This window comes from Camelus ferus, chromosome 7, assembly GCF_009834535.1.
Source record: "Camelus ferus isolate YT-003-E chromosome 7, BCGSAC_Cfer_1.0, whole genome shotgun sequence".
NCBI classification, from domain to species: domain Eukaryota; kingdom Metazoa; phylum Chordata; class Mammalia; order Artiodactyla; family Camelidae; genus Camelus; species Camelus ferus.
This window is the reverse complement of record NC_045702.1, coordinates 5,812,151-5,837,104: the sequence shown is the minus strand read 5'-3', so window position 1 is coordinate 5,837,104 and position 24,954 is coordinate 5,812,151. Positions and strand designations below refer to the sequence as shown.

General features: G+C 37.8%; 1 protein-coding gene across 6 annotated transcripts in view; it reads left to right on the top strand.

The window, feature by feature from the left end:
* The first annotated feature begins 600 nt into the window (after positions 1-600).
* Positions 601-24,954, top strand: part of LOC102507638 (GTPase IMAP family member 7) — a 43,721-nt gene continuing 19,367 nt past the window's right edge. Inside the window, exons 1-4 of one of the 6 annotated variants that reach the window (XR_004321230.1) lie at positions 616-676; positions 6,151-6,212; positions 6,339-6,445; positions 7,479-11,312. Coding sequence is in view for 1 of the 6 variants with exons in the window: in XM_006195789.3 (XP_006195851.3) it covers positions 4,341-5,219 (879 nt within the window). In the remaining 5 variants the exon portion in view is untranslated. Of the gene's footprint in view, positions 677-4,301; positions 5,695-6,150; positions 6,446-7,478; positions 11,313-24,954 lie in introns of those variants that run through there. The other 5 variants (XR_004321231.1, XR_004321233.1, XR_004321234.1 and 2 more) reach the window with 5 other exon arrangements.

Here is a 24,954-nt window from a genome sequence, read left to right as displayed (position 1 = left end):
CCTGGGTGCATCTTTATTTACATGCATATTTTCAAGCTTGCAAGAACCATAATGAAAAAAACTAGAGAAGCTGTGTGGTCATTGAAAGATTTTTCCCAGGCCACATTTTACTGATTTTCTCTTGGTTCCTAATGGTTTAGATCCATTTGGCTTTATACTTGAGTGCTGTTAATTTTTGAGTGACTAATTTGAGATCTTCCTGAAAGACCATATTAAAAACCCATATTATACAACCACTAGGCAGTATCCCCAGGATACATCAAACCATGTGTCTGACTTCCTTTTTCCCTGAAGCGCCCTCAGTGTCCCACTGCACCAGGGAAGATGACCAGACACCACGTTGGGCTTTCTGGACAAGATTTAGGTCATGTAATAAAGGCCTTTTGGATCTACCACTATAACCCAAAACAAGAATAACTCTGAAAATTTTAGTCTGATAGCAGGCACATGGATAAAAAGGTTTCAATTTGGCAAAACTTAAGCACCCATCAAATTATGGGGCAATATTTCTGTCTCTTTAAAGGCAAGCAGTTCCTCCACTGGCTCCACCCAATCTGCTTCCTGACTCAGAGGTTTAAAAGGGTGCAAACACTTTTCTCTCAGTTAAAGCAAAAGCACCAGCTCAAATAGCTTCTTTGGAGGAAATTTGACAACTCATCAACTCATTCAAAAAAAGGTGAGCCTGGCTGAGAAGAGGCCCTAGAGTGATAGAGTTGTGATGGGCAGTAGGAGCAGGGAGTCTGCATAGGGGGTGGATTCTGGTCTGAGAAGGGACCAGGTGCTGTGTAAGCAGCATGACAAGGAGGATGCTGCCAGAGTGGTAGTGGCAGAGGGTAGGGAGGGGAAGAGAGAGATTTATTAGTGTGATGTCCATACATCTCATATTTAACATGACAAACTTTTGCTGAATAGTGTACCTACATCCTGCTGCTACTGTGATAGACACTGAGTGCAGCTCGGTAACCCGTCCTTTTCCCTTAATAGGAAATTAGTGGTCCCAAGGTAGGTCTTTAGAGCTGGAAGGCAATTTAGAATCCATCCAGTCTAAAGAATCAGAATCCCTGAGAATGTGGTGACTCTCCAGGGGTGACCCAGGTCACTTACTGGCAGAGGAAATCTAGGTTCAGTTTGTTGAATTCTTTCCAACATTTCACAGAGAGAAGCTGTGTTCCTGATAATCTAACAGATGAGTGGAGGGGTGGGAGCCACGGGGAGAGGACTAGTTATTCTAAAGAAATGATGTATGTGAAACCCTCCTCCTTGCCTTCCCTTACAGCCTTGCTACCAGTTCACCATTCAGGAAAGTGTATGGACTATTTTCCCCCAATCTACCTCTGACCTGATGTAAACTGAAACTATAGAATAATGGGCTTGAGAAGGAACAAGAAGAGGCTGTAGTGTTCAGTGATTAAGAGTGAGCATGGTAGAATCAGATAGGCCTTGAATTGAATCTCTCTCTGCTTAACACCTATTAGCACAGTGACCTTGGGCAAGTGTCTCAGAATTCTTGAGCCACCTCAGTTTCCTCATTTAAAAAACTCAGGTAATAAAATTAGCTTCCTTGCAGGTTATTTTTGGGAGTGAGACACAATTGACCCTTGAACAACATGGGCTTGAAATGTGTGGATCCACTTATACATGGATTTTTTTTTTCCAATAAATACACATTGACCCTCCATTTCCCTGGTTTTGCATTAGCAGATTCAACCAGCCAGGATGGAAATTTTCATTCGAGTTTGGTTGAATCCACCAATGTGAAACTCCCGACCCCCGATATGGAGAGCCGACTGTACTAGTCATTTTATATAAGGGATTTGATCATCCTCAGATTTTGAAATATGTGGGGAGTCCCCCCCCACGGATGCAGAGGGATGACTGTAATATACAAAATACATTTATTAGGGTGCATTGTATACAGTATACATTCAGTAGTGGTTACCACTTACAGGTTAAAATTTTTAATGTGGAAATGTTTTTTAACTTATTCAAAGATAAAGGGAATGATACAAGGAACTTCCATGTAACTGTATCAAGCTTCAGCAATTATCAATTTATGATAGTCTTGTTTCATTTATATATTCACCACTCCCCAGCCAGCCCAGATGACTTTGAAGCAAATATCAGTGTGTCATTTTATCAATAAATATTTGAGTATATATGTCTGAAAGATAAAAATCCTAAAATTGAGATTGATAACCAAAGGGTAAATACATACGAACCTTTGTAAGATATTGCTCACTTCTCCTCTGTATGTTTTTGACTGTTTTTCCATTCCTACTCACCATGAGGGCAAGGACCTGTTTCCCCTATACCTTTTAGCAATAGACTGCCAGCAAGCTTTTGCCAAATCTGTAGGTGAGAAATAGTATCTGAGTGTAATTGTAATTAATTAATTATTTTTCTTTTTTTCTATGTTTTGATCTATTTTCTTCTATTATGAGTGATTATTAATATATTTTTACATATTCAAGGAATATTTACATTTTTTCTTTGAGTTTATTCATATCTCTTGCTCCATTTTCTGTTGAGTTGTTGGTCTTTTGTTTCTCTACTCTTAGATATTCTTTGTTTTAAAATTTTTTCTTCTTACTAGTATATTTGATTTACAAAATTGTGTTAGTTTCAGGTGTACAGCAAAGTGATTCAGTTATACATATATTTTTTCTAATTTTTTCCATTTTAGATTATTACAAGATATTGTATATAGTTCCCTGTGTTGTTTATCTATTTGATTTATAGTAGTGTGTATTTGTTAATTCCATACTCCTAATTTATCCTTCCTTGACCCTTTCCCTTTTGGTAACTGTGTTTGTTTATTTATAATAAGTTTGTTTTCTATGTCTGTGAGTCTGTTTCTGTTTTGTGAATAAGTTCATTTGTATTATATTTTCAGGTTCCATTTATAAGTGATATCATATAATATTTGTATTTGTCTTATTTACTTCACTTAGTATGATAATCTCTAGGTTCATTCATGTTGCTGTAAATGGCATTATGTCATTCTTTTTTTATGACTGAGTAGTATTCCATTGTATATATCTATATATGCCACAACCTCTTTATCCAGCCATCTGTCGATGGACATTTAGGTTGCTTGCATGTCTTGGCTGTTGTAAACTGTGCTGTTGTGAACTTTGGGGTGCAGGTATCTTTTCAAATTAGAGTTTTCATCTTTCCCAGATACATGCCCAGGAGTGGGATTGTTGGATCATATGGTAGCTCTATTTTTAGTTTTTTAAGGAAGCTCCATACTGTTTTTCATATGGCTACATCAATTTACATTCCCACCAACAGCTTAGGAGGATTTCCTTTTCTCCACAGCCTCTCCAGCATTTATTATTTGCAGACTTTTTGATAATAGCCATTCTGACCAGTGTGAGGTGATCATCACTATAGTTTTGATTTGCATTTCTGTAATAATTAGCAACATTGAGCATCTTTTAATGTGCTTGTTGGCCATCTGTATAGATATTCTTTGTGTAAAAGGAAAATTGCCCCTCTCTGATGTAAGTTGGAAAAAATTTTTCCCCTAGTTTGACATTTGTATTTTAATTTGTTTATGTTTTTTTTTTGCCTCACCTTATCTTTTTGATTTTTATGTAATCAAATTTATGAGTCTTTTTCCTTACTCTATGTCAAATCAGTAAAATCATGTTATTTATATCAAATTGTGTTATATAAAATCATGTTGCTTAAAATTGTTAAATTTTATGAGCTGCTTTAAACATGATTCAGTGTTGAATTTGGCCAAATATCTTCTGCACCTAGTTAATTTTCTTCTTAATCTATTAATGGGATATGTTCTAACAATCAATTTCCTCATGTTGAGCCATCCCAATATTTCTGAAACAATCATACTTCATTATGGTGTATTGCTATTTAGTATCTAATAATTTATTTAGGATTTTTGTATCAGTAATCACATATGATACATGTCTATAGATTTATTTATTGGTGAAATCTTTGTTGGCTTTTTGGATCAATATTATGCTTGCTTCATAAAAGAACTGAACATTTTCCTTCTTTTTTATGTGATCAGGAATAGTTTCAGTAACATTGAGATAATCAGATCTTTAAAGGTTTCAGTGAGTTTCCTGTGAAACCATCTGAACCTGGTACTCTTTTGTGGGGAAAGTCTTTAGCCACTTTGCTATTTCTTCCATGGTAATGGAAGTGTTTCATTTTTCTATATGGGGATCATATAGAAAATTTTCAGGGAGGAAAAGAAAGGAAAAAGAGAGTTAGGAATGGTTCCCATTTACCTAAATTGGCCATTTTTCCCTCTCCTTCCTTTTCTTAAGGTCTTGAGGGTACCTTAGCCCTAGAGCCTCCTTATAGAAATGGCTGCCCTCCAGAACAACACTCTGAGGATTGTGCTGGTGGGGAAGACCGGCAGTGGGAAAAGTGCCACAGCAAATACCATCCTCGGGAGAAAAGAATTCAAATCTAAGGTTTCTGCCCACGCTGTCACCAAGAGATGTCAGACAGCTTCCCGGACATGGAAGGGGAGAGAACTTCTTGTTGTTGACACCCCAGGGCTCTTTGACACCAAGGACAGCCTGAACACCACCTGCAGGGAAATCAGCCAATGTGTCCTCTGTTCCTGCCCCGGGCCTCACGCCATCATCCTGGTTCTTCAGTTGGGCCGCCACACGGATGAAGAGCAGAAAACCGTGGAGTTGATCAAGGCCGTGTTTGGAGACTCAGCCATGAAGCACATGATAATCTTGTTCACGCGCAAAGATGATCTGGAGGACCAGAGCCTAAGCGACTTTATAGCAGATGTGGATGGGAAGCTAAAGAGCCTCATTCAGGAGTGTGGAGACCGCTACTGTGCCTTCAGTAACAGCTGCAAAACAGCCCAGGCTGAGAAGGAGGCCCAGGTGCAGGAGCTGGTGGAGCTGATAGAGAAAATGGTGCAGAGCAACGACGGGACCTACTTTTCTGACGCCATATACAGGGAGACAGAGGAAAGGCTGAGAAAGGAGGAAGAAGACCTGAAGAAAATCACTGATCAATTCGAAACAAGAATTAATGTAATAGAAAAGGACACCAATATATCACAGGAAGAAAAGGATGAAAAATTAAAGATGCTAAAAATGAAGTATAATGAGCAAATGAAAAAGAAAAGAGAAAAAGCTGAGAGAAGTATATTAGAAGAAGTTATCAAGGCAGTTAAAAATGTGCTTTCAAAAATATGGGAAAAGTTTTGGAAGTAATGTAAATTTTATTTTTCTTCTTAATTCACTATAACTTGTTAATATGGTAGATCGTATTTTCCAAAGATGGCTAAAATTGTATCTTCTTGGATGGACTTTGTGACTGCTTTGATAAATAGTGGATGGGTGAAACAACACCATATGACTTCTAAGGTTAGATAGAGAAAATGCTTCCTTGCTCTCTTGAGATGCTTGCCCTTGGAATTTGGCCACCATGTTGTAAAGAAGTCCAATTTGCCTGTCAAGAAGCCCACATGAAAAAGACATGAAGTCCCTGGCCCACTCTTCTGGCTGATATTTCATCTGCCAGCTGGAACCAACTTGCCAGCCATGCAAGCGAGGCAACACAGAAATGGACTCACCCACCACCAACTGATGAAGCTAGCAAAGAGCAAAGATGAGCCATTTCTTGCTAGGACCCGCCCAAATTGCAGATTCATAAGAAAAATAAATGATTCTTGCTTTAAACCACAAAGTTTTGGGAGGTTTTGCTATGTAGTGATAGCTAACAAGAATTAAATATATTTTTAGCTCATTTCCTGCAACTCTGGGCTCCCCTCTATCCTTCCACACAAAGCCAACAAATTTCAAAATTTATAAAATTGATATAATCAAGGAATGATCTATTATACAGAGTTCAAATACTTAATTCAGGAAAATTCAAAGAAGAAATCCTGCATACGTTAAGTGTAAACACCACTGGTAATGTGTGTTATTTCAATCCACTTCTATGAGTACTTTGCTAGTGAAGCATTAGGCTTCTCTGGCACCATTATGCTGTGGTTCATGGAGATCTGGAAGTTGACAAATTCTCTTATTATTTTTCCCTCTCTCTTTCTCTCTCTTTTAACGTATCATCCTAACTTAAAATGTCCCTGACTGTAACTTAAAAGTCTCTTCTGTGCCAAATATTTTTCATTTGCTTCTGCAGATGCCCACTTCATCCATCTTCGCCCTAGCTTTTTGCCCAGGAGGATGATCTACATGGACAACGTCAGTAGAATCTCTTGCTCTCTGATTTCTGCTTGGGTTCTGCCAGTGGGAAATCCAAGCAGAAGATCTCTTGAGGATAAAAAAACAAGGCCAGGGTATTTATTCTCCTGCCTCTCTCCCTGCAAGGTTATCTCTGACTTGCTGCAACCCGAAGCCAAAGGTCACAGCTCCTCCCCTGGTGGCCTCTCTACCCAACTGTCCTCCTGGGTTCCAGCTTTTGTTCACCCCTTAGGGTAAGGATGTAATTTCCTCACTGTTTCTAGCCCTCTCCCTCGTCAGTTCCAAACCCTGTGTCCACAGCTTGTAGGAAGCCCCTTCACTAGACTTTCCTCCAAGTACCTAGTAGTACTTCTATAGTACTGCTATAGTAGTAAGCTGTCTCTTTTCTGCTTGAATCCTGATGGAGAAATCTTATGATACCTACCTCTGTTTCTCTTTCAGAGCATTCCTGATTTTTATTTTCATTAAAAAAAAAATCCCTCTAGTGTTTTGTGCCAGCAGAAAAATCTCTCCTGATAGCTAAAATCTTTAGGACAAGTTTACCCTCACAAACTGTGACATGGACAGTGAGCAGGTGAAAGTTTCTGCCTTGCTAAATTAACTGCAAAACCTCAAAGTTAGAGGGATGACTTTATGTCGTTTGTAATGATTGCAGATAACCTAAAGTCAAATTATTGGAATTTTTACAGTTGTCCTTTGTTTTGTCTGTGAAAATGACTGAGAGTATTCATTGCCTCAGTGACTTTTAGGAAGACAGGGATTAGAGATTAAGTATGGAGAAAATAAGATGCCAAACACCTGCTCATTCGAAGGTTCATCACAGGGGAGGGCATAGCTCAGTGGTAGAGTGCATGCTTAGAATGCACAAGGTCCTGGGTTCAAGCCCCAGAACTGCCATTAAGAAACAAATAAATAAACCTAATTACTCTCCCCATGCCCCCAGTGTAATAGAGTAAAAAAAAAAGTTATGGTTCATCACAAATATTATGAATGGAGTAAAGACAACATAGAAGAAAAAAATATTGTGAGAAAACATTTATAACATATGTGAAATAACATTGCTAACCCAAACTGCTATTCCCCATAACACAATTCTCATATTTAGAGGTAGTTCTCTGTGAAGGATTCATCAGTGCAATATTATCTCTAGAGAGCAAATTATTCATGCACTGTCCTGACAACTTTCATTTGAGAACCATTTAAAAGATATTGTCTCTCAGAGACTTGCAGAAACATTATTAATTCAATTAACTTGTGTGTGTCTAGGCATGTATTGGGGCCTACTGGAGATGCAACTTAAGGGAGGTGATTGTCCTTCCAATTTTATATTGTACTGTGGAAGGTAAGACATAACCAGAGGAAAAATGAGTAAATCAAATAAATCATATTGACATTATTTTCTCCCTTGACAAATGAAGTCTTGCCCACCCAATTATCTTCACATTCTTATATCCAAATTTTCTCTGAAGGTGGTTCTAACTGAATTCTGAGGTCTCTGGAAATTCCAGCATTTATTGTGTACATATTTCTAATGTTGAAACATGTGATAGCCGCGACTCATAATTGGGACATTAAAGTAGGATTTACAGGAGAGGACCTGAGGGAGAATTCAGGGCTTGAAGTCTACTATGAAGGATGTATAGTGTGTGTCCATGTGGGTGATTGGAATGATAATCAAGCTTCTTTTCAGAAACAAGAAAGTTAGGGCCTGCAGGGAAGATTAACAGGGGAAATGTAGACTCAAGGGCAGCAGCATCCAACTAGGCTTGTGATAAGCTATCAGAAGTATCAGATGTCAAAGGGAGGGTCCCATGTAAACATCTTACATTAACTTGAAATTTTGGACTGAAGATTATGTGAGAAGCCTGGGGTGAATGTAGCAGGATATTAACATAAATATCTCTGTCAGTTTCAGCTGAGTCCTCAGTATTGCCAATATCCCCACATCCCAAAGCTATGTGCTAGCAGATCTGTGTGGGACCTGCAAAGGAAGGAGCTAGAAACCAGTTCTGTAAGGTTGAGTTCTTCAGCTAGTTCGATAGATATTTGAAGAGGACAAGAGGAAAGGGCTTTTGAAAGAGGGCACTTCGATTAAAAGGACAATGACCCTTAGCACCAGAGGGAGCACGGTAAAGATGGAGGAGGCTGATTGGAAACAACCATAAGTTTCACTGACTGTGGGGCAAAAGTATGTGCTCCCCATAAATTAAATGTGGCCCACACAGGAGGGAGCCAGCCAAAGCCAGCTTGAGGCGGACTTGCCCAGGAATCCAACAGGGATCCCAATTGTGACGTACAGACCAGATCTCTGGAAGTCCAGGTGCCAGGATCTGGAGTTAATGTAACCAGCTGGAGGAGACAGCATGGCCATTAGTTGGACTTGTAATTGGAGATTTCCAGGGGAGACTTTCTGAGTCATTAATGGTGCCCCATGAAGCAAAGAGCCACTAAGTGGGTCTCCACCCCCTAAAGGCCAGATTACACCCGACTTGTCATTGATGTTCCTTCCTTTTCTCCTGTAACCCACAAGGAGTCAGAACCAAAGCAAGTGACTGGAAGAGGAGGGGGAGAAGGGCAGGGTCCACACTGCAGCTCCTTCGGGGGGAGCAGTTACATGTCAGGGGAAGAAGAGCCTTTTTCCTTCAATGAAATTCAGTTTGATTATTGGGTTGGATGTTTTAATTACAAAAATGTGACTCACAGTGATGAGAGAGGGTTTGTGCTGAGGGCAAAACCTATCTAGGATTTCCTCCATGAGGCCCTGATGGAGCCAGTTTGAAGGGCCAGTAGGAGAATAGAATAAATGCCTTCCTCCTCGGCCCTGTGAAGTCTGTCTCATTTAATCACATGTTTATATCTAGAGCACCTTTTTTGCTGTGAAGGAGATCTCTCTGGAGAAGAACCCCAAGATATTGCCAATCTGGAATAGTGGCCTTGTGTGTTTCAAGGAGTGGTTGAGGAGTCCAGGGGAGGCATTTGGCTCGTGCAGATGACTGAGCGAATTTGATGTCAGCCCATTCCTACCACAGAGGGTTATTTATTTATGTATAAATCCCAGAGAGTCAGAGATTCAGAGGTGGAGTATGGCCTGCAACATCTGAAGGGGGAGAAGTGTCCCAAGAGCCCTGAGCCTTATTTACTCAAAGTCAATCAAAGCCAAACCTTGACCAGCTAAACACCTGTGCTGTGGGGTCTCCACATCCTTGTGGCCGAAGCAAGAACAGGCACAGATCACCGCTGTGAATGGGAGGGAGACTTCAAGGGCAAGTTTTTGGTATGTCTGTGGCACAACTTCTGACCCTTCTTAGAGATCGCAGCTTTAACTATTGAGAATGGACTTAATTTTTGACAGAGTCTCAATCTGGTGACTAGGGTGGTGAATGACCCAACTTGAAAGCACATTTATGGTTGAAAATAAAAAGAAGCTATAAATCAGAGACTCGTTTTCCAATGTGGCTTTTAACTCCGAAGATGATTCCACTAGAGGAGTTCCAGAGATGCTGAGTAATGAGCCCCTAAGGTCAAAGGAGGCACATTTGAGACACAGCAAACATTTGTTCATAGTCCATGAACAACCAAAAGTTTCCTGGAATAGTAATTTGTTGAATATAGGTGCAAAATTACATAATTTCTGGAAGCTATAGCAGACATAAAAGCCCTTAATAAATTCACCAAGCAAGCCTTGAATGACAGTCCACAAAGCCGGTCCTTACTGAACACTGAGATGTCTCTACGGAGCAAAGCTGTTCTCCAAAACAGAATGGCCTTGGACATTATCACTGTCTTGCAAGGACGCACTGTACCATTATCCAAACAAATTGTAGTATGTTCCTACCCGATGAGACTGTTAATGTGTCATTTCTACTAAGTCACATGAGGACACAAGGGAACACTCTGAGTGATCCAACCCCCTGCCTGGGGACTTAGTAGACCAGTGGTTTGGATTATGAGACTCTTAGTAGAAAAAGTTGTCATTGATTTTTGGGAATCGTTGCCTTAACCTTTGTTTTCTCTTGCACGTGCCTGTATTGTTGCTGTGGCGTCTGCCTCCATTGCAGTCACATAGCCACCAGAGGAGCCACCTCCATGCTAGTGAAAGCCCTTGCCGAGTGCCAGGGTGCACAGTGGAAGAGGAGAACGTGTCCGATCGGTGAGCCACACCCAGGCAACTAGGGGCTCCCCAACCACTCCCCTGTCCTTGGAATGTGTGATCTGTTTGCCTTCCCCACTCTCAGAAGCTGCCGCAAGGATCCAGCCTTGAGATAGAAATGTGGGGTGAAGACTATCTGGACCATATAAGTGACTGAACGCACTTAAGGCTTCTATATAAAAGTTTGATTCTGGCGGGCAGGTGGGAAAACTGTTCTTCTTGTGGCCGCCCAAGACAAGCCTTGTAAGTAAGTTCCCTTGCTTATTTAACCAGCCACCCACCAACCTGGGTGGTCTGACTCATCATCAGGTTTCAGGTTACACCCAGGAAGACCTCAAGGAGGTTGTAAACCAACCTAATTTTTAAACACCAGTCTCATCTGTCTCTATAAACAAATATAAAAAATGAAATATATAAGGCAATTGTTCTCAAAGTTCTTTATTCTTGTTAAAAACCGTCTTAATTATCTAAAATTCTTTCTAAGTTGGATTGTATTCTCTGGGATTTGGAATCAACAAATTGCCATGTTGCAGAATAGGACTTTGTAGATATTCTCTTTTCACTATTGACGTTTAATCTGCCTTCTCACTCTTGGTCCTCTTTTCCATGCTCTATGATTCTCTTTTTTACATAAGTGAACATCTTCTCATCTACTTTATAATTTACAAAATGTATTACTTTTTTCCCTTTATTTTCTGCCCCTTCAAGGAATATTGAAAGATCTGGAAAGGCAAGGATCTTTACCTGCTCTTATTTGCTAATAAATCCCATTGCCTACAGCAGTGCTCGGCACATAACAGGCTCTCAGTAAACATGAAATGAAAATTCTATCTCATTTACTATTTTGTTCTTGTTTGTTTAGAATTTCTTTAAGAATGTATACAATTATATTTGTCATTTATACCTCAATAAAGATGAAAAATAAAAATAAATTAGATGATTCCACTCTACATGCACTAAAATGCTTTGAAAAAGAAAAGGCTGACAACACCAAGTGTCAGCAAGGGTGTGGGATTATGGGGCTCTCACAATGGCTAGTACAGGTGAAGATGGTACAACAATTTTGGAAAACACTGTGATAGTTTTTAACATAAACATATATTTACCATACAACACAGTAATTCCACTCCTAGAAATGTATCCAAGAGAAATGAAAACAAATGTTCACAGAAAAACATGAACTCAAATGTTCATAGAAGTTTTATTCATAATAATAAAAAAACGAAAACAACTCAGATGCCCATCATCTGGTGACTAGATAGACTGTCATGTATCTCTGCAATCTAACAGGTAATCTTCAGTAACACAGAGAAGAAGCTACTGATGCCTAAAACACTGGCTTACTCTCAAAGCATCAGCTTAAGTGGAAAAAAAAAAAATACATGCTATAAAACTGTGTTTATATAATATTCTAGAACATTCAAATTTATACGGACAGAAAACAAATCCATGGTTCTCAGGTGATGAGAAGAGGAGGGGATAGCATTTACTGCAAAAGAGCACAAGCAAATGTTTTAGGGTTATGTAAATATTTTCTTAACACCTGTATTGTGGTATGGTCCCTGTACAGTAAACTACATATATTTCAGATGCACAGTTTGATGAATTTTGATAGATGTATACACCCATGAAAACACCACTACAATCAAGATAGCTAGCATTTCCATCACTCCCCAAGAAGTGCAAATTTTGAATTCCCAATTTATCCCTTTCCATCCCCTTTCACTCCTGGTAACCATAAGTTTGTTTTCTGTGTCTGTGAGTCTGTTTCTGCTTTGTAGATAAGTTCATTTGTGTCCTTTTTTTTTTTTTTAAGACTCCACATATAAGTGATATCATTTGGCATTTTTCTTTTTCTTTCTGGCTTACTTCATTTAGAATGATGATCTCCAGGTCCATTCATATTGCTGCAAATGGCATTATTTTATTCTGTTTTATGGCTGTGTTATACACACACACACACACACACACACACACACACACACATACACATATATACACATATACATATATATTTACACACACACACCCCACATCTTCTTTATCTTTGTCAATGGACATTTGGGTTGTTCCCATGTCTTGGCTATTGTAAATAGTGCTGCTGTGAACACTGGGGTGCATGTGTCTTTTTGAATTATATTTTTCTCCAGATACATGCCCAGGAGTGGGTGGGATTGCTGGATCATATGGTAAGTCTATTTTTAATTTTTTGGGGAACCTCCATACTGTCCTCCACAGTGGCTGCACCAATTTACATTCTCACTAACAGTCCAGGAGGGTTCCTCTTTCTCCATACCTTCTCTAGTGTTTATCGTTTTTAGACTTTTTAATAATGGCCATTCTGACTGGTGTGAGGTGATATCCCTTAGCTTTGATTTGCATTTCTCTAATGATGTTGAGCATCTTTTCATGTGTTTGTTGGCCATCTGTATGTCTTCTTTGTTGTTTAGAATCTGATTGCCATATTTGTCTATATATCTGCTTTCAACCTATCTCTCATGTTTTAGATTTGGATTTCTTTTGAAATCCACTCTAAAAATATTTATCTTTTAAACTGAAACTTTTGGTGTATTTATCATAATTACAACTTATGATCTATTTGGATGCATAATAACATTTTATTTTTTGATTCCTACTTGTCCAACTACTTGTCCAAACTTGTCCAATTTGTTTTCTCTTTCTTCTTTGTGGCTTAATTTGGATTATTTGGTGATTTTTTTTACATTCTAATTTTTTCTCTACTAGTTTGAAAATTGTATACACTTTTCCTAATTTTCTTAGTGGCCACCCAGTGATTACAACACATGTTCTTTTTCCAAAATTTTTAAATTTTTTATATACTTTTTAAAGATTACATTCCATTTACAGTTATTACATAATATTGTCTATATTCACCATACAATACACATTCTTAACTTGTCAAAGTCTAAAGGTAATCTGTATTTTAATCTTCCTCTTATACAACAAATTACTTTTTTATTTATTTAATTAATTAATTAATTTTAAACCTTTTTATTGAGTTATAGTCATTTTACAATGTTGTGTCAAATTCCAGTGTAGAGCACAATTTTTCAGTTATACATGACATACATACATTCATTGTCACATTCTTTTGCTGTGAGCCACCACAAGATCCTGTTTATATTTCTCTGTGCTACACAGTACAATCTTGTTTATCTATAACAAATTACTTTAGAACATTTAAACTCCATTCCCACCTTCCACTCCATCTATAACTTATTGTTGTTGTGTATTTTAATTTTCCTATTTTTTTCCTTTTGAAGCCCTAGAAATTATTACCATTATTTTGTATCATCTATGTTTGTTTAGACTTAGTCTTTTCTTCCTCCCTTTCTCTCTCTTTTTTTTTTTTTTTTTACCTCTGATTTATTACCTGAGAGTACTTTACTCTTTCCTCAGTTACATTCATTAGAAATTCTTTTAATGAGGTTGCACTGGTAGCAAGAACTGTCAGTCTTTGTTGTCTGAAATGTGTTTATTTATCTCTTATTTCTGACAGCTATATTCCCTGAGTGTAGAATGTTAAGTTGACCATTATCTTCTTTCAGCACTCTGAAAATCTGCTTCCACTGTTTTTTGGCTTCCTTTGTAACTACTAAGAAATCAGCATAGTTTCAGCCATCTCTTCCTCAAAGGTCATTTGTCCGTTCTTCCTGATAACTTTTTAAAACATTCTCTTTGCTGTCCCGTAGTTTCACTTTTATGGGTTAAGGTATGATTTCTTTCTTCATGATCTTCTTTGGTATTAGTTTTCTTGAATGTGTGGATTGGTAAATTTCATCATTTCAGAAGAAATTCAACTGTTTATCACTTTAAAGACTTCCTCTACCCTATTCTCCCTTTCTCTCTGGTTTTTTTTTGTTTGTTTGTTTGTTTGTTTGTTTTTTCTGTAAGCATCTTTTGCCTCTTTAAATTGCATTCTGGGTTTTTTCTTTTTCAAATCTATTATCTAGTTCGTTAACTAGAAGTCATTGAATTCCGTATCACACTTCACTGAGGGAATAGCCCTTTGGAGTTTTTGGTAAAATTTCCTTTATGGTTAACCCCCACCCCCTACCCCCTCCAGCTCCCTTGAATGCCTTTGACTTTCATTTTCATGTCAATGTGGCTTCAAGAAGAGAAGTTTAAGTTCTCCAATGGTTGGTAATATATCCTCAGTGTGACAGCCAGGGGCTATACTCCTGTCACCAACTGCGTTCCTACCTTCACTTAGTTAGCTCTGTGTCTGAGAAGGCTTGTCTTCTTGCCTGCTCACCTGTGCTTTTAAGAAAATACATGCAGTGTTTGTCAGTATTTTTAGCTGATTTCAGTGGGGAGGATTAATAATCTAGATATCTGAAAGAGATGTTTATTTTTATTTGTTCGGTTGGTTTTTTCCTCTTTTTGTTTTTTTCCCTACATTAATAGTAGCTCCCTTTAAGGTTATTTTTTCTGTTTATGTTTGTCTTTCTCATATTGCAGTTTTTCCCTAAATGTCAATTCTCCCTGATTGCCTTTTTGTATTCTGAAATAAATTATTAGAAAAGCTGGAGGTTCCATGTCATGACTGAGGGTTCTGACTGCAGGCTTCACCTGAGGTGACCACAGGACAGGCTGTTATGCAGAGGGAATTCTAAATGCCAGAATGCAGAGGTTTTTCTCTGGAGATGGTCTTATCTGTAGGGAAGAACTCTCCAATTACTCACTTGGGATAACCTTGAAGTGGGAGGTTCTGAATTAGGGGGAAGTAAGGAGATCATTGGATCAATTGTCTCATAGTCACATCTTCAACGAATCCCCTGCTCTTAGCCCCACAGCCCCATCCCACTGTAGCTGAAATTTCTGAAACCTACCTTCCCAAGGTGCCCCCATACTATCTGTGGCCGCCTCAGCTATAGGCTCTCTGGGGCCATGTTGATTGTGGGTGTTCTGCCCCCATGCATCTTTCATCTTCTCTACTTCCCAGCAATCTGTTGAAACCTCTTGTCTCTGATGCTTATACTATTTTTTTTTAACTGAAGTATAGTCAGTTTACAATGTGGTGTCAATTTCTGGTGTACAGCATGTTTGTCATACATTTACATACGTATATTCATTTTCATTTTCTTTTCATTATGGGTTACTACAAGATACTGCATGTAGTTCCCTGTGCTATACAGTATCAACTTGTTGTTTATTATTTTATATATAGTAGTTAGTATCTGCAAATCTTGAACTCCCAGTTTATCCCTTCCCACCCCCTTCCCCGCAAGTAACCATAAGTTTGTTTTCTACATCTATGAGTCTGTTTCTGTTTTGTAAATAAGTTCATTTGTGTCTTATTTTAGATTCCACATGTAAGTAATATCCCATGGTATTTTTCTTTCTCTTTCGGGCTTACTTCACTTAGAATGACAATCTCCAGGTTCATCCATGTTGCTGCAAATGGTATTATTTTATTATTTTTTGTGGCTGAGTAGTATTCCATTGTATAAATATACCACATCTTATTTATTCAGTTATCTGTTGATGGACATTTAAGTTGTTTCCATGTCTTGGCTATTGTAAATAGTGCTGCTTTGAACATTGGGATGTATGTATCTTTTTGACTTGGAGTTCCCTCTGGATATATGCTCAGGAATGGGATTGCTGGATCATATGGTAAGTCTATTTTTCATTTTTTGAGGAATCTCCCACTGTTTTCCATAATGGCTGCACCAAACTACATTGCCACCAACAGTGTAGGAGGGTTCCCTTTTCTCCACACCCTCTCCAGCATTTATCATTTGTGGACATTTGAATGATGGCCATTCTGACTAGTGTGAGGTGATACCTCATTGTAGTTTTGATTTGCATTTCTCTGATAATTAGCAATATTGAGCATTTTCTCATGTGCCTATTGGCCATTAGTATGTCTTCACTGGAGAATTGCTTGTTTAGGTCTTCTGCCCATTTTTGGATTGAGTTGTTTGTTTGTGTTATGAAGTCATATGAACTATTTGTATATTCTGGAAAATAAGCCCTTGTCAGTTGCATCATTTACAAATATTTTTTCCCATTCCATAGGTTGTCTTTTTGTTTTGTTTATATGAAGCTTATACGTTTAAGTTCTCTATGGCATCATGATTTTATTAGGGTTTGCAGAGAGAGAATGTCTGTGGTTTATAATTCATGTCAATTTTTCCAGAATGGTTAGCATATGGCCACATTACTATCTTGACTCTGAGATCCCTGATCTCTTGTTAAATAGAAATGAAATATAATAAGAGAATGCACAAACTACTTTCACATATTTTATATTTACACAGAATTATTTGTGGCCATTCACAACTTGGGAATAGAGAAATTTTAATACAAATTTCAAGTTGCCATTACTTCAAAATAAACAATGATAACAAAAATTGACTTGTTAAGTTTTCTGTAAGGAGTTTAGGCTTTTAAAGCTCCATTGTCAGGATTCTTAAAGTCATAGGAAGACAGAATGACTGGCATCCACTGATGGCACGGGGTATTTTACTCAGTTCAAGACAGAGCTGTGACTGTCCTTAAATTGGCCTCCCCAAGTTCAAGTCCACTGCGAGCATGACCACATGTAGAGTAGCGGACGTGGACCTTGCATCTTAACAATTCTATCCCATGAAGTGACCACACCTACAGGGTAAGATAACGGTGAAGGACGTGAGGCAGGAAATGGTAGTGGCTGAGACAGGGAAGAGTGTTGCTGTGTGCAGGTTGATATATAACAGCTATTTTTGTTACTGAGAAGATTCTGAGAAATGGGCTGACATTAATCGTGGACTGCAGACTTCCTGGGGACTGTGGTGTGATGTGTGAGAATCATCCTCTGGTCTCTTCACCATCTAATGTCTACTAAAGTGGTACATATATTTTTACATGCATTAGAAGGTAGTACGTGGGTTGAAAAAAGGGTGTCAAATTGGGAAGCAAAACCAGGAAATGCGTAAAAGAGCAGAAATTGTTGAAAGTAAAACTGCAAAGCCTGTGTGACTTTGAGCTTTAAGAGGCTTAAAAATAGATTCCAACACTCCATAGAGGGAGATACAAATTCATACCGTAAAAGGGCTTGGAAACAAGGTAGTGTGACAACCAGTTTTACAATCAGTCTACCAGAATGGACTACCCTGGTTATATGCAACTGTACCTAAATGGCTGCAAGTTTTCAGCTTTATTTAGTTTTAACTTGCATAAAATAAAATGTATGCATTTTTAGTAGATTTGATAATCATTTAAAATATTTCCAAGTTTTGGTATTTCCCATTAGCTTATATATGTGTATACATGTTACAACATGTGTTCATTTTATTTTAATTTATTTTATTATGTTTACCTTTTGACTCCTATCATCCATTTCTCTTACCACCACCTCCCATCCTCAGCCCTCCCCATCACCCCTACCCCCCCCCCACCTCTGGCAACCATCAATCTGTTCTCTGTATCTATGAGCTTGGCTTTTGTTTAGATTTCACATATAAGTGAGTTTATACAATATTTATCTTTCTCTGTCTGATTTATTTGACTTAGCATAATGCCCTTGAAGTCTATGGATATTGCCACAAATGGCAATTTCCTTCTTTTTATGGCTGAATACTATTCCTGTGTGTGTGTATGTGTGTGTGTGTGTGAGAGTGTGTGTGTGTGTGTGTGTGTGTGTGTGTGTGTGTCTGCATCACAATTTATTTATTCATCCATCTCTCAGTGGATACTTAGGTTGTCCCCATAACTTGATACTGTAAATAATACTGCAATGAGCATGAGGGTGCAGAGATCTTTACTAGTTAGTGCTTTTGTTTTCTTTGGATAAATACCCACAAGTGAGATTGCTGGATGATATGGTAGTTGTATTTTTAATTTATTAAGGCAACTCAATACTGTTTTCTGCAGTAACTGTACCATTTTATGTTCCTATTAAAAATCCACAAGGTCCTTTTTCTCCACATCCTCACCAAAGCTTATTATTTATTGGCTTTGTGATGATAGCAATCCTAACAGGCATGAGCTCATATCTCATTGTGGTTTTTTTTTTAATTGAAGTATAGTTGATGTACAATATAAGTTACAGGTGTACAAAATAGTGATTCATAATTATTAAAGGTTATACTCCATTTATAGTTATTATAAATATTCCCTGTGTTGTACAATGTATCCTTGTAGCTTATTTTATACCTACTAGTTTGTATCTTTTAATCCCCTTCTCCTATATTCCTCCTTCCCTCTTCCCTCTCCCTGCTTGTAACCACTAGTTTGTTCTCCATATCTGTGAGTCTGTTTCTTTTTTGCTATATTTACTAGTTTGTGGTATTTTTTAGATTCTGCATATAAGCGATATCAGTATTTGTCTTTCTCTGATTTATTTCACTTAGCATAATGCCTTCCAAGTCCATCCATGTTGCTGCAAATGGCAAAATTTCATTCTTTTTTTATAGCTGAGTAGTACTCCATATATATATATATATATATATACACACACACACACACAAACACACACATGTACACATATACATATACACACACATCTTTATCCATTCATCTGTTGATGGAGACTTAGGTTGTTTCCATATCTTGGTAATTAAGCTGCTATGAACATTGGGGTGCATGTATCTTTTTGAATTAGTGTTTTTGTTTCTTTTGGATATATACCCAGGAGTGGAATTGTGGGGTCACATGGTACTTCTATTTTCAGGTTTTTGAGGAACCTCCATACTGTTTTCCATAGTGGCTGCACCAATTTACAATCCCACCAACAGTGCATGGGGGCTCCCTTTTTGCCACATCTTTGCCAATATTTGTTATGTGTGTTCTTTTTGATGGTAGCCATTCTGACAGGTGTTAGGTGATATCTCATTGTGGTTTTGATTTGCATTTCCCTGATGATTAGCTATGTTGAACATCTTTTTCATGTGCCTGTTGGCCATCTGTATGTCCTCTTTGGAAAATTGTCTATTCATGTCTTATGACCATTTTTGAACCAAGCTGTTTGTTTTTTGTTGTTGAGTTGTATGAGCTGATTATATACTTTGGATATTAATCTCTTATTGGTTGTATCATTTGGAAATATTTTCCCCCATTCAGTACGATGTCTTTTTGTTTTGTTGATGGTTTACTTTGCTGTGCAAAAGCATTTAAGTTTAATTAGCTTCCATTTGTTTATTTTTGCTTTTGTTTCCCTTGCCTGAGAATATAGATCCAAAAACAAACATTGCTACAATTTATGTCAAAGAGTGTTCTGCCTATGATTTCCTCTAGGAGTTTTATGGTACTTGGTCTTATACTTAGGTCTTTAATCCATTTTGAGTTTATTTTTGTATACAGTGTTATGAATGTTCTGATTTTGTTCTTTTACATATAGCTGATCATTTTTCCCAGCACCTCTTATGAGGAAACTATTTTTTCTCCATTGTATATTACTGCCTCCTTTGTCACATATAAATTGACCATAAATGCATGGGTATTTCTGGGCACTTTATTCTGTTCCATTGCTCTATGTGTCTATTTTTGTGCCAGCACCATATTGTTTTGATTACTGTAGCTTTGTAGTATAGTCTGAAGTCAGGGAGCATAATTCCTCCAGCTCTGTCCTTCTTTCTCAAGATTGTTTTGGCTATTCAGGGTCTTTTCTATTTCTATACAGATTTTAATATTATTTGTTCTAGTTCTATGAAAAATGCCATTGGTATTTTGATAAGGATTGCATTGAACCTGTAGATTGCCTTGTGTAGTATGGTCATTTTAACAATATTAATTCTTCCAATCTGAGGGAGCACAGGATATCTTTCCATTGCTTGGGTTGTCTTCAGTCTCTTTCGTCAATGTCTTATAGTTTTCTGCGTACAAGTCTTTTATCTCCTTAGGTAGGTTTATTCCTAGGGATTTTACTCTTTTTGATGTGATGGTCAATGAGATTGTTTCCTTAATTTATCTTTCTGATAGTTTGCTGTTAGTGTATAGAAATGCAAAAGATTTCTGTATATTAATTTTATACCCTGCTACTCATTGATGAGCACTAGTAGTTATCTGGTGGTGTCTTTAGGATTTTCTATGTATAGTATCATTTCATCTGCAAACAGTGACAGTTTTACTTCTTTCTTTCCAATTCGGATTATTTTTATAGCTTCTTCTGGTCTGATTGCTGTGGCTGGGACTTCCAATACTATGTTGAACAAAAATGGTGAGAGTAGGCCTCCTTGTCTTGTTCCTGATCTTAGGGGGGAATGCTTTTATCTTTTCACCATTGAATATGATGTTAACTATGGATTTGTCATATATGAACTTTATTGTGTTGAGGTATGTTCCTTCTATGCCCTTTCTGGAGAGTTTTTCTTTTTTGTCATAAACGGTTGTTGAATTTTGTCAAAAGCCTTTTCTGCATCTATTGAGATATGGTTTTTATTCTTCAATTTGTTAATGTGGTTACCACATTGACTGATTGGTGGATATTGAGAAACCTTTGCATCCCTGGGATAAATCCCACTTGATGGTGTTGTTAATCCTTTTAATGCGTTGTTGGATACAGTTTGCTAATGTCTTGTTGAGGATTTTTGCATCTATGTTCATTAGTGATATTGGACTGTAGTTTTCTTTTTTGTGTAATATCTTTGTCTGATTTAAGTATAAGGGTAATGATGACCTCATAGAACGAGTTTAGAAGTGTTCCTTCCTCTGCAATTTTTTGCAATAGTTTCAGAAGGACAGGTGTTAACTCTTCTCTAAATATTTGGTAGAATTCTCCTGTGAAGCCATCTGGTCCTGGACTTTTTTTTGCTGGGGGTTTTAAAATTACAGATTCAATTTCATTACTGGTAATTGGTCTGTTTGTATTTTCAATTTCTTCTTGGTTCAGTCTTAGGAGATTCTATGTTCCTAAGATTTGTCCATTTCTTCTAGGTTGTCCATTTTATTGGCATATGTTTATTCATAGTAGTCTCATGATCCTTTGTATTTCTCTGGTGTCATTTTTAACTTCTCCTTTTTCATTTCTGATTTTATTGATTTGGGCCTTCTCCCCTTTTTCTTGATAAGTCTGGCTAAAGGTTTATCAATTTTGTTTATCTTTTCATACAACCAGCTTTTAGTTTTATTGATCTTTGCCATTTCTTTAGTCTCTATTTTATTTATGCTCTAATCTTTATGGTTTCTTTTCTTCTACTAACCTTGGGTTTTGTTTCTTTCTTCTTTCTCTATTTCCTTTAGATATAAGTTTAGATTATTTATTTGAGATTTTTCTTCCTTCCTGAGATAAGCTTATATCTCTATAAACTTCCCTCTTAGATTACAAGCCCTCCTGACAGGCTATGGGTGGGCTGCTTTATAGGGTTCTTGTCAGGGAAGTGGGCTGAGAGGAGAAGGTATCGGGGAGTGGGAAGGTCGAGCTCAGTGGTACAGCTCACTCACACCTCTCCATTCCTTGGTCCAAGAATAAAGCTTTCCTTTGCTCCTGAAAAAAAAAGCAAAAATAAACAAATGAGACCTAATTTAACTTAAAAGCTTTTGCATAGCAAAGGAACCACCAACAAAAAGAAAAAAAACCTACTGTGTAGTAGAAAATATTTGCAAGTGATATGGCCAATAAGGGGTTAATATCCAACATATACAACCAGCTCACACAATGGAACATACAACAACAACAACAACAGCAGCAAATAAAACAAATGCGCAGACCTGAAGAGAGGTTTTTCTAAAGATTACATACAAATGGCCAAGAGTTATGTGGAAAGATGCTCCACATTGCTAATCATCAGGGAAGTGCATATCAAAACCATATTGAGATATAACCTCACCCCTGTCAGAATGACCATCATCAAAAAAGAACACAAATAACAAAAGTTGGTGAGGATGTGGAAAAAGGGGAACCCTCATACACTGTTAGTAGGAATGTAAATTGGTGCAGACACTATGGGAAATGGTATGAAAATGAAATTGAAGCTATAAAGAAAAACCAGTGATCAATAGGCACATGAAAAAATGCTCAATATCACTAATTATCAGAGAAATGCAAATCAAAACTACAATGAGGTATCACCTCACACCAGTCAGAATGGCCATCATTCAAAAATCCACAAATGACAAATGCTAGAGAGGCTGTGGAGAAAAGGGGACCCTCCTAAACTGCTGGTGGGAATGCAGTTTGGTGCAGCCACTGTGGAAAACAGTATGGAGATTCCTCAAAAGGCTAAGAATAGACTTACAATATGAGCCATGAATATATATATATATTCATGGGCATATATCCAGAAGGAACCCTACTCCAAAATGACACCTGCACCCCAATGTTCATAGCAGCCCTATTTACAATAGCCAAGACATGGAAACAGCCCAAATGTCCATCAACAGATAACTGGATAAAGAAGATGTGGTATATTTAGACAGTGGGATAGTATTCAGCCATAAAACCCAACAACATAATGCCATTTGCAGCAACATGGATGCTCCTGGAGAAGGTCATTCTAAGTGAAGTAAGCCAGAAAGAGAAAGAAAAATACCATATGAGATCGCTCATATGTGGAATCTAAAAACAAACAAACAAACAAAACATACATACAAAACAGAAACAGACTCATAGACATAGAATAGAAACTTGTGCTTTCCAAGGGGGCAGGGGGTGGGAAGGGATAGACTGGGATTTCAAAATGTAGAATAGATAAACAAGAATATACTGTATAGCACAGGGTAATATATACAAGATCTTATGGTAGCTCAGAGAGAAAAAAATGTGACAATGAATATATATATATATATATATATATATATATATATATATATATATATTCATGTATAACTGAAAAATTGTGCTCTACTCTGGAATTTCACACAACATTGTAAAATGATTATAAATCAATAAAAATGTTTTTCAAAAAACCCTAAAAATAGAGATATAATGTGACCCAGCCATTCTACTTCCAGGTATATATCTGAAAAAATGAAAACACTAGTTCAAAACGATACATGCACCCCAATGTTCATAGCAGCATTCTTTACATTTGCCAAGATACAGAAGCAACATGAGTCTATCAATAGATGAATGGATAAAGAAGATGTGAGATACATACATACTCAGCCACAAAAAAGCATGAAATAATGAGATTTGCAGCAACATGGATGGATCAAGAGGGTATTGTGCTTCCCCAGATTCCTTTCAAATTACTGCCTCCGTGCTGGGTCTCAGAGCATGTGAGATTTTGTTTGTGCTCTTTAAGAGTGAAGTCTCTATCTCCCACAGCCTTCTGGCTCTCCCATAGAAAGCCCCTCTGGCCTTCAAAGCCAGATATTCTGGGGACTCATCTTTCTGGTTCAGGCTGGGGACTCAGAAGTGGGTTCTCCCCTTGCTCTTTGGTGACAATGCCTGTGCTTGTGATTACCTTCTTGTTTGTGGGTCACCTACCTAGGGGTGTGGATCTTGACAGACAGATTTGCAGATACTAATTATTATGTATAAAATAGATAAACAACAAGTTTCTCCTGCATAGCACAGGGAACTATTTCAATATTATGTAGAAACCTATAATGAAAAAGAACATGAAAATGAATGTATATATATTTCTATATATATATGTGAATTACTGTGCTGTATGCTAGAAATACACATTGTAAATCAACTACACTTCAATAATAGAATAAAGAAAACTATGAGACATGAAAAAAAGTAAATAAGAGCTTAATATGAAAAAAAGTCTAACTCCGAGGGTTATTTTCTGTGTAAACGCATTCAGTTATTCTTATCTTTGCATCCAGGTTAAAGCTGTAGATGAGGCAAAGAAAAAGGCTCTGCTCTTGAGAAGCAACGAGGAGATAAGAAGCCTATGTGACAGATCCTGAGAGCATTGCCCATTCGTCTCCTAGGGCAGAAGGCAGACAGAAGTGTGGGGGCCCATGATCAGGTTAATAAATTGTAATAGACCCCAGCCGCTTGTGACCTTTTAGAAGAACAAATGTGCTTTGCTAGCAGGTGCCTGTGCATCTGCACTCCCGTCTCCTTGCCGTAAAAGGCAGAGACAGGGCCTTGCCTGCATAGTTGAGATTCTAGCTTAGGGCTGCTTCCACAATGGCAAAGCCATTGTGTGTCCCTTACTATAAATGCAGGACATGGCTTGTTTTAACCATAGGTCCATAGTTCATTGCAAAGCGATGACCCATGCCTTCAGCTATAAACACTGGGCATGCTTTCTGCTGTTTAGATAGTCTGTAACCCCCAAGACAAGGAACTGGCTGGTCTGGTGGTCTGTTTTGTAACCAACATCTTATATCTGAAGAATGTACTTAGTCCCCCTCTCCCGACTGCCCTGAAGATAAATTGAGCCTTTGTACTCATTGTGGATTTTATGATCCCTACCCAATCCTGTTTTTCCTTAAGCTCCTGCTCTCCATGACACAATTGTTTGTGACCTTTTCTTTGATTGTACGCAATAAATATGAGAGTGTTTGAGAGGCTCGAGGAGTTGGTCTCCAACTCCCTCTCATTCTCTTGACTTTCCACAGAGTCTTGAGTAATTCATTCCATCTCGGTGGGACTTCTGCTGGACAGAACCCACACCGAAGGTCCTTGATATATACTAAGTACTGCGATGAATACATTAGAAAAATGAAACATGTTCCCTTCTT